The sequence below is a fragment of the Monocercomonoides exilis genome, assembly GCF_001643675.1.
Source record: "Monocercomonoides exilis strain PA203 chromosome Unknown scaffold16-1735695, whole genome shotgun sequence".
Taxonomy (NCBI): Eukaryota; Preaxostyla; order Oxymonadida; family Polymastigidae; genus Monocercomonoides; species Monocercomonoides exilis.
The window spans coordinates 724,306-738,149 of NW_027150561.1; the positions used below are offsets into that span (position 1 = coordinate 724,306).

Sequence of the window (13,844 nt, forward strand, 5' to 3'; positions counted from 1 at the left end):
AAATCCAAAATTTTTTAAAAGTTTAGAAAATTCGAAGATTAAAAGAATATTTTGTTACAACTGTGAAAATTTTTAAAAAATATAAGTATCAAATAAAAACGACAAAAAAAAAAAAAATAAAAAATAAGTGTTATGGAATTAAACAAAGAGCAAATAATAATAATAATAATACATACACACATTCATTCGACAATAATGTGAAAAATCAAGAATATACTTTTTTGAAGTATTTAAAAAAAGGTCAATTAATTGTAATTTTAGAGAAATGAATAAATACAAAAAATCTTCACATAATATTTTATACTCAACAAAACATAAATACATATATAAATTCAAAAAATACACATACCAATACATAAGGAAAAAAAAAGCTGTTCAAAGATGAAAAGTGAAGCTTGAAAAGAAGAGACATTACTGAAAATGAATTCTTCAGTGCATTATTCTTTCAGAATTCACATCATTCGAAGAAAGAAATCGAATATTTGGTGTTCAAAATACAGAAATTTGAAATATCATATATTCAGTCTGCACGCACATGTCTTGCAAATTAACAGGGAAACTGGCATTGCACCACAAATCTCCCAAAATTTGCAAACAACATATTGATAAACAAATAAACAACAAACATAAGCCTACAAAGTTTCAAATTGTCAGAATTTTCAAAAAATGAAAAAAAGTCAGAAATCAAATCGACAAAAATTCTCTTTCTTATTCGAACAAGCGCATCGAATCAAAAAGGAAGCACAATCAGTTCCATCATCATCATCGTCATCATCAGGACAAAATGTTTTCCACACTTTCGCTTCCATTTCCAATGCAAGACGAGCCACCTTCTTCGTTCCCATTTGAAGCATATTGAAGATCAATTGCATCTGAAACTGTCAGAATTGCTGCTCCTGGTGGAAAATGCCCAATAAGATAGCGCTTCATATCGGTGAGGCTCGGACGCTGCGATGAATGAGACGAAATCGACGCAGAGATCAATTGGCCGAAGAAGGGAGATGATGCGTTGATTCCATCAAGATTTGGCGTTTCTCCTCGTTGGATCTTCTGCCCAGCCATCTCTGCCTCATATTCTCCAAATGGAATATTCAGTGTCAGGCACTCCCACAACATCATCCCAATTGAAAACACAACTGATTCCTTTGTTGCTCCCAGCTTCTTGTTGATCAGAAGCTCGGGCGCCTTCCACCTCATGCACTCTTTTTGGAATTCATCTTCATCCTCAAAAGCTGACGAAGGAAGAGAGTCATCATCATCATCATCACTTATAGACGTCGCAACAGTTGATGAAGAGATGGATGATGAATCAGAATCATCAGACGAAAAGTCAGAGTGCATCACAACGCAGATCACCATATGCTCAGAAAACAGCACAATGTGAGGACTGAGATTGAGCAAAGATTGAAGAGGGTTTTCCATTTCATCAAAGGAGTGGAGTGCAAGATTAGCCACCCAGAACAGGATTTGAGCAGCTGTTTGCTCCCTCTCCTTCAATGAACCAATTGCCATCTCTTTTGTCTTGTTCCTTCCATGCAACAGCATGAACAGAGAATCCCTCAAGTCAACGATCAGCTTCTCATGAGGGGATGAGCAGGCCATTGCATCCACCAGATTCGACATCGACGAAGTGGTTGGGAAAAGATCCTCTCCTCGAACAAATGTTGAATCTGTATCTGTGGTTGAAGTGGACGAGATGGATGGCGAAGGAGTTCTCTTTCTCACCTCTTCCTCCTCTTCCTTTTCATCAATCTTTTCCAGCATCCGTTCAGGAATCTTGTCTGAATCTCTTCCCAAAATGTATTCAGTTGAGCCACTCTCAGAAAGAAGATGCTCAGACGAATCCGAATGCCCCAAGGTTTTCTCATACACCCTCTTCTTCGTCCTCTCTTCATTCTTCTTCTCTGCCCCTCTCTCTGCTCTTCGCCACTGCTCCTCAGGTGACATTTCCATAGTCACCATCTCAAACGCCTTAGAATCCTTCTTCACTGTATCGTTCACAATTTCTTCAAGTTCTTCTGTTCGTTTTTTTTGCTTTCTCCATCGAATCGTCACAACAATGGAAATAATAAGAACAGCCAATAACACAACCAAAATAATAACAATAACAATCCACAATGAACTTGTTTTTGCTTCTCCTTCAACGATTTTTCCATCTCCTTTTACTTCTGATTCACTTTCATTCTTCAAGGTGACTGATTTTGTTGAAGAAGGAGCATCCGCATTTCCAAAAAGAATTTTTATTTCTAACTCTTTTTCTCCACATGCAAAAATGTTTGTAGAACAATGAATTACATGCTTCATTTCATTCTCATTTATGAAATCATCATCATCAAAATAATATCTTTCTGTTTTTGTTTCCTCTTCTTTTCTTGTTATCTCGAATGAGAGGTTGCATGGGAGGAGCAGTGATCCATTGAACAGCAATTGCACATCATTTTCTGATTTTACTGCCCTAACAGAATTAAGCGATGGAACAAAGAAAGGTGAGTGCATTCCAGATCCTATCCCAGACAGATTGCATCCTTCATTCAAAATCCACAATGATTCATTTTCACTTTCTGTTCCATTTCCAATCGAATCAAGAATATTAAGTCTTGCTCCTCCTGTACATAAAATATTTCGACAAATAGAATTATAATTAGGAATTCCAGGTGAGTTTCCTATAAATTCCCCATCTTCAATTAAAACATCTCCACTTGATACAGAGAGTGCTCCGACAGGCGAATTTGAAAATCTTGAACGTTTAACTTCTGCCGAACATCTATTGACTTCAACAAGTGAAGAGTTCCAACTGCATATCTCAGATTCAACAGATTTTGCTACAACTCTTTTTTGCAAAATAAAATTTTTGTCAACAATCTCACTCAAATACTTATTTAGAAAATGTTCTTTTCTGCTAAAGTTCGCATTTGAAATGCAGTTTTCACTCTTTCTCCAATTCCCATCAAGCACACACAAATCCAATAATAGATGAAACCTACCAGAAAAGGAGAACACTTCTCCCCTATTTTTCGAAGAGCAACATCCAATACAGCTGCAATTTAGAATCTTCGTATCTTTTCCTTTTCCATTCATATCAAAAACACTTGATTCGTTCCCTTCGCTCGAAATATTTGTAAACAAACAATGCTCAACTGTCAGCCAATCCAATCGTTCGCTAACTTCCTCTTGCTCTCTTTCACCAAACGAGATAATGCTTCCCCTGTTCATCTTGACGTTATTACAATCAATCCGCTCAAGAGTAATATTTTTGTTTGCTTTTTTTCCTTCAAATGCAAACAATGAATTAAGGCACAAAACAGATGTGACATAAAGACGACACACTTCAATCAAGTTCCCATCCTTGTCCTCCAAAAAAGAGTAATCAAGAATAACGTCTTTACATGTAAAATCTCGAATGCAAACTCGACCAAAACCAGTGCATGATATGCACTTGCTTTTGCATTGTACTTCTTCCAAATCACATGACTCAATAATCCCAGTAGACGATTCAATCAGGATCAGAGAGAATGGAATTAGTCCATAAGTGGAGGGGTTTATTTTGTTTTCAGTATCATCACTTCTACGAACAGATTTGAATTGACATAGCCGGAGAGCAGCCTCTCCGTGGTGGAAAAGAAACAAGACGTCATGATCCGAACTAAAAGTTGAATCAAACTCAAACTGTTGCCTTTCAACTTCAACATTTCCTTTGCAATCAACCAGCCACTCTCTAGTGCGATTAATGTCGCAATTGATACTAATTATTGATAGCACTTTTGTCATGCTCTTTAAAACTAAATCTTCCAGGTTGCACTCCTCATCAATCCAACTACTTCCACTTACTACAACTCGACTGTCAAACGATTTTTCCAGATGCGTCAGGCCAGAATTCACGCTCAAACATGGCATCGTTGAGCTCCCGCACATCTTTGAGTTTGTTCCGCCTGGTGAATCGCCGCTCACAAAAATTAGATCACTGTAAAACCCCAATATTAGATCAATTATGTTCACATCATCTTCCCCTTCTTCCATCTGATGATCCTTACCATAAATCGCGTTCTTTGTGTTGTATGTTGCCTCTGCAATTTCAAAGTCAAACAGTTCCTTTCTGATCTGCGTTTCAAAACTCCAGCATTCCACGAATATATCTCGTCCTCTCTGAGCATCATTTAGGATAAAAATATCATCCAAAAATTTAAATCCAGCTGCACCCTCTCCAATATTGTTCACGTACACGCCTCCCCCTTTTCCTCTCAGAGCCTTGCACATCATCATCGTTGTACATTCAATCCTCATGCTCGAACCTTCACAGCACTCCACATACAATCCTCCTCCTTTTAATGAACTCTGTGTTTCACATCTCGAAATATTTGAACAGTTCACAAGCAAATTCACTCCAGAAGTTTCTATGACTTCATTTATGTTGTTGATATTGTTGAATAAGCAAGGACTCAAATCTTCATCTTCGTTTCTCTCTTCAATTTCTCTAACATCGCATCCTTCAACTTTCACCACACTTTCACCATTCTTCACTTTCCTTAAATTTGATGTTTTAAGTGTTAAAACGCTTCCATTTTCCATCGATATCCTTTCCATTGTGCATCCAATCATTTCAACTGTTGCTCCTTCCTCAAAAGCTACTAGCCCTGTACAGCATGCATTTATCCAAACAATATTCAAATTGCTTATCTCAATCTTTCCCTTTTCATTGACTTCAAACAAACCTTTTGAACGATCAAATACAATCCCTCCAATCCACCCTGATTCCAATACAAGTTCCCCACATAAAACACTTGCCAACCATTGATTCCAATATTTTTGTTCAGCTCCCAACTTTCTTCCAAATATGCAACTCCTTGCTCTCACATTTCCCTTTTCAATAGTTATTAGGCTTTGTTTGCATTCTGGTTCATCGCACCCGCAAAATTCCACACTTTCAACATTAAGTTTTCCGCTTTCGTTCTCTTCTCCAATCTTTAGCTGTCCATGTTTTGATACCACAATTCTCGATCCTTTCTCTTCTTTTCCTAACAATTCCACAGTTTTTCCAATTACCGCAACTGTGTTTGAAAGTGCAGATTCTGCTTCAATTACCATCCTTTCCATACCCACTCCCATCTGTTTATATCCGCATTCAATACTCAAACACTGAACAGCTTCCCATCCGCAGCACTCAAAATCGATCCCAGTTCCGCCAACATACACACTCCCTTCCGTGGGCTTTTCCAGATAATAAACCAAGCTAACCTCTCTACTCCGAGCAATTGTAATATCTACCATCCACATCCTTTCCTTTTTCTCAATGCTTCGCGGTGTTCCTTCCCACAATTCCCGCTTCACAATCTTTTCAGGCTCTGGGCACGTAAGACAAATATCTGCTCCCCGTGAAGCAGTATTCATTTGAAATATTATTTCTTTCATCGTCAACTCAGCCACGTTTGATTCAATTGTCAAATCCATTCCTCCTCCACTTCCATCTTCCTCTGATACGAAGCTCTTGCACACACTGCAGTTCTGCCAGAATACGCGAACTCCTCCGGCAAAATGCCCATTCACTGCTCCTCCTCTGCTTCCTGCTCCTATGCACCCGCAGTTTTCAAATGAGCAATTTTTCACTTCTATCCCTTTGCCTTCTCCAATTTCCAATTCAATTGCCCCACCGTTCTGGTTCTCCCTCAAAATGTTTGCAAAAGAGCAATTTTCAAAGGAAATAGTGCACTGATTGTCAAATGCCATTAGTAAGTAAAAATGAGGATTTGGCGATGAAAATAAAGAATTTGCCAAAGAAAATTGATTAGCGTTTGTTACAGAAACAATTCCATTTGTGGAAGTAGTAGAAATGTTATCCAAGTTTATTTCTGAGATATTTACTGTTAACATCGAAGCGACAAAAGCAGGGCAATTTTCAAAAGCCAGGCTTGACATTGAAACCGTTTTCATAATAAGATTACCTCCTGTTGCAGACAGAAGCGAATAAGGAAGAACGTGAGATACTGCTTCTTGTGCAGAGAGAAGAAATGTACATTTACTGAGAGAAAGAGTGGAGGGATTGGACAAATCAAAAGAGGAGCGGATTAATGAAGATCGATGATTGAGAGAAGATGGAAGAACAAAAGAGATTCCACACATCGAAGTTGAAATAGAAGCAAGCAGTAGTTCATCAGACTGCTTTTGTGAAATTCCATTCGCGCTTATTGAAACTGGCAAATTCTCATCTCCAATCATATATTCGTAACCTTTTAGTTGCGTTTCATGATCAATAATAAATCCAGATCCCAATACTATTATCCTCTTCTGATCATGAAAGCGCAATGCAGCTGCTTCAATTGTTTTGCAAGGACAATCAATATAGCCGCAACCACTGAAATCTGTTCCTTCGCTCCCATTCACATGCGCTGAACCGCTCCATTGGCGAAGGAAATACACAAGAGAAAATATGATATCTGAGCCTGCTGATCTTTCCATCCCGCTCAACGCTGACAGGTTGTTCATGTCAAGAGAAAAATTAAAAGTATCATTGCTCACAATTTCATTCAAAACATTTCCATTAATGAATATGTCCGAACCCGCCTCTGCATAGCACTCTTCAAATGAAACATTTGTCAATGAAATTAAGTGAGATGAATCAGAGAAATAAACATAAACACCTCCTCCATATCCACTTTCTCTACTTTGTCCATTCTGTGCTTTACAAGCTCTGCATTTTGAAAATTTTGTGTATTCTGTTCCGTTAACTTCAACTTTACCATCATCTTCCACATAAATGCTCAATGCCCCTCCATTACCATCTTCGCACACACTTTCTTCCAGCATGCAATTTGATACAATTATCTTTCCTCCAGAGGAAAGTCTTCCTTTAGCTATAGACCCATCTCCATTTGTTCGTGTTAATTTGCTTGAGTTTGTCGAAATGATCTCCAAGACACATGTCTCAGCTTCCTGTTCAAAAGAAATTGTACAGCAGCTGGAGAATTTCATCTCAAACATTCTCACTTCTTCCAAAAGGGCATATCCTGTATTCACTTTGAACGCACTTGAATGAACTTCGTTCTGTTCATCAACACAAGAAACATCACATTTCTTCACTGTTGTTTTTCCATTTCCACTCATCACCAGAAAACAATTGGATGTACCATTGACTCCATCCATGTGCTTCAAGTGGCAGTCATTAATATCCAAAGTGCCCGTATTCACTGTAAAAACACTATTTCCTTCAAGTGATCTGATAATTGTTTCTTCTCTCGAAATTCCAGCGATAGAAGCAAGTTCTGAACCAACTTCAATTGTTTCTTCACAGAATACGCAGGAACCAGCTTGCACTATCGCATTTGTGTTCGTAGTTAATCTTGTAAGCGAATGCTTCAAAGTTTGGCATAATGGTGCAAAACCACATCCATTATTATCAACACCTTCATAAAAGTTTGCCCTTATACGGAAATCATCATGGAAATCTGGTAGCCAATATAATGGCATACTCGTTTCACATTTGTAGGTACTCTCAGTGATGCAGCGAACAACCCTTGTCCCTTCGGACAAAGAATAACATTCAGTAAAATTATCAATCGTCAAAGAATTCCAACCACTATTTAGCGTAATGTGAACATCCATTCCTCCATCCTGTGGAGCAGAATTGTTCTTGAAGAAACAAAACGAGCATTGAAATACTACAATATCATCAACATTTTGTTCTCCCAGTAAAATGCAAGGTGCAAAAGTTCTTGCGGTGTTGAATTGAAAAGCATTATTTGAAAGATAAATAGTGGAATTTATGTGGAAAGTATGAAAGGCTCCTGTATATTGTTCACTAGCTGATCCATTCTCAAAAGTATTAGAATAAAAAACATTGGTTCCAAGCTGAATTGAATATATAATTACATGCCCCTTTCCCTTTGCACTGCTCAATGAAAACAAAGAAGATTGAGTTTTAGTGTTTGTGAAATTTCTGTAGCAAATAGAACCACCTTCGTTAGCCGCAGAGCAATTCATAAACGAGCAATGATCACAAAAAAATTCTCCAGTTGATGAATTTAAGAAAATGGCTCCTCCGCTTTTTGAAGAGTTACATTTTTCAAAAATGCATCTAACAATTGTGAGCGAAGCTTCAGAATCACAAAAAATAGCTCCCCCGAATTCTGAATTATTTGAAGAAAAATAATCATCCGTAAATGTGTTATTACCTTGTGAAAAAGTTTGATTCGAATTGTGTTCAATGCTGCATTTTTCAAATGAGGAATTACTGCAAATAAAAGAACATGAAGCTGGAGTTACAATTTCTCCGTTGTAAGGGCGTACGCACCTCGTCATTTTTGAAGAAAACAATTTCACATTTTCATTTCGTCTATTTAAATTATCATGTTTTATGAATTTTGTTGAAAAATTGTCGAAGTTGCAATCTTCAACATTCAACAAAGATAGGCTTTTGGAACATATAAATGGAGGCGACAAAACTGTTAATGAAGAAAAGTCAGAATGAATCAATGAGACTGTGCCAAGAGCATAATCAAAATGTATGTCTGACGAACTTGACACTAGAGATGGAAAATGATTAAAAATTAGTTGTTGGCAAAGTGAGATATTGTTAAAATTGATGATTCCTCCGTAAGATATAAAAGGACTTTTGCGAAAAACAATTCCATCAATAGAGCAAGAATTCATGTACAGCTTTGATGAAGAGCAAATAGATGCAATGCTGGCGTCCTTAATGATTAAGAAGTGAAGAGAACTAAAACGAACAGAGCTGTTGGTGAATTTGAAATTATTCTTAAAAATCGATGGACTAAAAATTGTGGAAAAATCATTCATTCTGAACTTTGTTTTCAGGCTGTATTCATGCTGAAACGAATCTTTTAACATATTTTCGCTGTAATCTTCAAAGTTAAATATGCAACAAAAAGCTAAATTCCAACTTCCTCATGTATCAAAATATACAAACCTGTTTTTGAATTTATCAAAACAGCACGCATAAATAAAAAGAAAATTATATAAAAATCCATTTTAGTTGAATAATAGTAATGCTCTATGCAAAGCAAGGGGCAGAAAATCGAATGATCAAAAATTAACACTTAAAATTAAATAATAACAATTGCTGATTTTAATATAAAGTTATGGGGATAAGAATAATGATTGAGACGTTTGTTAATTTAGGAATGCAAAATATGCACAATAATATGCTTTAATATCATATTTGTTTAAAAAGCCCATTATGATACACATAACTTAATTTGAAGTGGAAGTGTTTAAAACTTCGAGAAAAACCGCTGAATAAAAGTTGATATTCAAAAACAATTTTATATTCATTAAAAAATAGAATGAGACAAAAGGCTGAAGATATTTAATTGAATAAAAATGCTTGGGAAAATAACTTTTAACTCAATTGTTTGCATATTCATTTTTCTCAAATTATTCAAGCATTTTTTTATGGATGTTTTTTTTATTAGTGTAATCAACAAATGGTTTCCGACCCAATGCCACTAGTTTCTCCTACCGAACTTCGACATAAACAGCTTTCTGTTTCTTCTTTATTCCCAGAACTGCAAACTCTTGCATTAAAAAGGGATAACTTATTACAAAGGCAGAGTCGTGCCCCAACAAAAGAAGGAAAATTTTCTGGATCTTATCTATTCTCAAACACTTTATGTGACTCTTCGCATATTTTTTCAAGAAACTTTTCACAAAAGAAATCTGATCAACCCCCAACAATTGATGCTGAAAGAAAACATGACCAAACGAAAAGAGGTGAAGCTACCAATGATGTGAAATCAAAACGATTATCCTCTTCATTGAAAGACTGTTTTGATAGACTTGATCAGGAACAATATACATTACTTTTCTCAACAACTCAGGATATCCATAAACATTCATCCATTCACAATAAACAAAACGTTGAAGCAACTGGTAAACACTCCGAAATTTCTTCAGATTCATCAAGTTTCGAAGACGAGAGGGATTTGAGCGATTTGGATTCTTCTTCATCTTCCGCATCTCTTTCTTCTTTTTCGAGTGATTTATCATCTTTTTCTTCTGATTCATCAGAGCTTACTCCAACACCCCTAACAGAATCGAGTAGTGCATGCGAAATAAAAGTGTGGAAAATTAAAGAGAAGATCTTGAAGAATGATTTTGAAAACAAGGGTGATCTGAAGAACATTAGCTTTGAAGGAAATTCCAATCAAGCACATCCCATTGTCGGCTCTGAACGCAATTCAACTGCAGCTGCATTTGCAAGCTCTTCTCGAGTCCTCTCTTCGTTTGTGCGAAACTCCTCCCCTTTCGTCTCACTTGCATCTCACAAGCATTCTCCACCTCGCATTTCACAGCCGCTTCCTCATTTGTCTTCTTTATCAACACCTCCTTTCAATTCCACTTCACATTTGCCTCAACAGGATCAGGGCTCTACCTCTGAATCTCCACTCTCTGCCTCATTGGTGAATGATCAAATGCTTGTTTCAAGCCAATCTTCGGTTCTCTCACAAAACGAAAGTGAAACAAATCCTCAAGAAACGGAGGAACACTCTCAGGAGGGCTTATTAACTTCCACAGAAAGGTCAGTTCAAACAGATGAGAGTATGAATGATTCAATTGCACCTCTTCAGCAGCCACCTCAAGTTTCTTCAAATGCAGCTGGAATGGCTTGCTCTGGTGAATCTTCTATAAACTCAAGCAAACAGTCAAAAACTCCTCAGAAGAAGCTGAGGCTCACTGCATTCAAATCGTCTATTCGAGCGACTCGGCAGTTCTTGGCACTTCATTCATCCACACTTTTGTCTGACTTTCCATCGCTTTCGGAGGCGTTGAGAATGCAAAAGGCGAATGAAGATAAGACTGTAAAGACACCTTTGGAAGAGTTAGCATCGCCAGATTCGCCTTCTTCTTCAGCATCGTCTACTTTGCCTTCATCTGCGTCTGCGTCTGCGTCTGCGTCTGCGTCTGCGTCTGCGTCTGCGTCTGCGTCTGCGTCTGCGTCTGCGTCTGCGTCTGCGTCTGCGTCTGCGTCTGCGTCTGCGTCTGCGTCTGCGTCTGCGTCTGCGTCTGCGTCTGCGTCTACCGCTTCATTTTCTTCGAGTTCACTTTTGGAATTGACAGATGAGCCAGTTGAACTGAATGAGGGATCAGAAGGCACGGGCAGCATCTCTGAAATGAATAATATTAGAACTGAGAATGAAACAAATTCTGAATCGACTCATTCTGTGAAAGAAATTACAGACGATGATGAAAAAGAGGAAGAAAAAGAGGAAGAAGGAAAACTCGAAAGTGAGATATTGCCCGAGAGAATCGAAGAAAAAGATGAAGCAGCAAATGAACTGATGGAAGAGGAAGCGATGAGAAAAGAAGATAGAGTGTCTCATGCTGAAGATGATGTTCAGATGGCTTTGAGGGAAAGCGCATCTGAGGAAGAAAGGGAAAGTGATGATTATGGCAATGCATCAGATAATTTAGAGGAATATGAACAAAATGCTTGTCGGTCTTTGTATCAAGTTGATACATTCAGTGAAAGCAGAATGGAAGAATCTTCAGGCAAAGAAAATGAAAACGAAGACAAAGAAGAAGAAGAAGAAGAAGAAGAAATGGTTGAGGAAAGAGATGAAGAGGAAGAAGAAATCAAAGAAGTCTCAGAAAATAAAAGAACTTCCAGTTTTTCAGAAAGCAATGAATTTGCAGCAAGCAAAGAAAGTGAACAAAAAACAGGCAAAGAAGCAGATTTGACCGAAAGCGAAAGCAAAATAGATTCCGAATCAGATGATGAAAGAGAGGAAAAACAAGAAGCAGAATCAGAGAGAGTTTTAAGGATTACTGTGAAAGAGGATGAAAATTCTGATGAAGTGTCAAGGGAGCAGGAGGAACTGAACGATGGAAACGAACATTTGGAAGAACAAAGAAAGAACAAAGAGAATGAAGTTGCTGATAATATGGAACAGATTTCAATGGGTCAAAACTTTTCACCAGAAGATAATTCTGAATTGTTGGTTTCAGATAGAAATGAAACAGAAGCAGAAAAGGAGAATTCAACTGAAGTGAAAAAGGAGGAAGAAAGCCGAAGAACAAAAGGAGCAAAGCCAGTGCTGATAGAACATGAGGGAAATCAAATGAGAATTAGTGATGATTCTGTTGTTACAAATGAAAGTGGCAGAAGTTTGAATGAAAGAAAAATGGAGGAAGAGTCGAAAAGGGAAAAGAAAAATGAAGTCGAAGAAGAGAAAAGGCACAAAGAATGTGAAGGGAATGAAGAAGAAGAAGAAGAAGAAGAATACGAAGAAGAAGAAGAAGAAGAGGAGGAGGAGGAAGAGGAGGAGGAAGAGGAAGAGGAAGAAGGAGAAAAAGGAGAGAAAGAAAGAAGGAAGGAAAGCGAACAAAACAACAAAGAACATCAACCAAAAAATAAAATTAACGAAAGAGAAGAGGATGAGCCAAAAGAAAGGGCGAATGAAACTTTGAGCGGAGCATCTGTTATTGAGCCAGTGTTCATTCAACCAAGTGAAACGTCAAATGAAAATGCAGCAAATATGCAACAGGAAAATGGCAATGAAAATTTGATGGAAGAAGAACATAAAGAAGATCAGAAAGATAAGCAAAACACTTCGGAAATAGAAACACGTGAAAATGAGGTTTATGAAAACAATATGATTCAAACAGAGGCTGAATCAATTGCTTCGAATGCTTCCGATACTCTGTCTTCTGAAATGGCACCTCAACAGTCAGATACATCATCATCATCTGTTTCTGCTTCTGCTTCTTCTTCTTCTTCTTCTTCTTCTCAATCGTCTCAAGATGAAATCCAGGATATTTCCTCCACAAACGCATCTTCTTCTTCCACTTCACTCACTTCACCAGAAGCCTCAGAAGCAGTTCCAGCCGCAACATCTTCCTCAATCTTCGACAAAACCATTCTCCAAACTCCGCTTTCTTCTCTTCTTTCTCCTTCGCACCAGCTTTCTTTGTCTTTCGTGTCAACACCGCATCGCTTCAGAAAGATGGGGACGAACGGCAAAGAGCAAATACGATGGCTTTTTGTGATGGCATATCTTCCGCAGAACTCGAAGACGAAGCAGAAAAGCGGGAAAGGGCAGACAGACACTGACACTCAGGTTGAAAAGCCGAATGGCAATTTGGGTGCGAGTGCTGCTTCTCCAGAAGATAGTTCGTCTTCATCTTCCTCTTCCTCATCTTCTTCTTCTCTCACATCATCAGCAAATGCACAATCTCCTTCTTCTCTAATTAGCCAAACACCGTCAAACACTTCACATGATTCATCATCATCATCTTCTTCTTCATCGCTTTCTTCTTCACCTTTCTTCCCGCCGCTCACAGCCACACCCAGTCAGCTCTATCTCGTTTGGGTTGACTCCAAAAATGCGCCTCAATCGCCTTCCACTTCAAAAATCCCCACAAAACATTTTTCTCTTTCTGAGATCTCTTCGCTCTGTCAAGGGCAAAATACAGCCGGGTTCAAGAAAAGTTGGCCGTCTGAGCGAAAGAAATGGGAAGAGAAGCACAAAAAACAGGATTCTGCTCAACTCAAACAAACTGCTTCAAATTCCAATAATACTTCACAAGTTGCTCAAAATCCCGTAACCAACAATTTGTCGAAGAATTTGATAAAAGACGAACGGTGCTCCATTTCTGTTGTATTTCCCAGCCGTTCTGTTGATCTGATCGCGGAAAACGAAAGCGAAGCAGCTGAATGGATAAGACATCTTTCTTATTTGTCAGGCAAAAATGTTGAGCATTCGAAATTGTGGGAGGTTCTACAATGATTGTTTGAAAGAAGGAAATGGTTAATTTTTTATTTTTATTTTTAAATTTTATCTGACAGTTAGCTCCTTTCATTTAATTAAGTGGCAAATGTGTGGATTCTGAAATTC

General features: G+C 37.9%; 2 protein-coding genes across 2 annotated transcripts; one reads left to right on the top strand and one right to left on the bottom strand.

Annotated features, from left to right (window-relative positions):
• Positions 1-30: 30 nt before the first annotated feature.
• On the bottom strand, positions 31-8,324 carry MONOS_12857 (uncharacterized protein). Its single transcript, XM_067865511.1, has one exon. The coding sequence runs from the start codon at positions 8,287-8,289 to the stop codon at positions 775-777; it is 7,515 nt and encodes a 2,504-aa protein (XP_067729583.1). The 5' UTR covers positions 8,290-8,324; the 3' UTR covers positions 31-774.
• Positions 8,325-9,330: 1,006 nt separating this feature from the next.
• On the top strand, positions 9,331-13,736 carry MONOS_12858 (uncharacterized protein; the record flags this gene model as incomplete). Its single annotated transcript, XM_067865512.1, has 2 exons — positions 9,331-9,360; positions 9,423-13,736. 2 exons carry the CDS (start codon positions 9,331-9,333, stop codon positions 13,734-13,736), a joined length of 4,344 nt encoding a protein of 1,447 aa, XP_067729584.1.
• Positions 13,737-13,844: the final 108 nt, after the last annotated feature.

What these genes read in the sequence shown, in the direction of transcription:
- MONOS_12857 (XM_067865511.1), bottom strand. Translation starts at nt 8,289, where the DNA reads ATGACGAGGTGCGTACGCCCTTACAACGGAGAAATTGTAACTCCAGCT.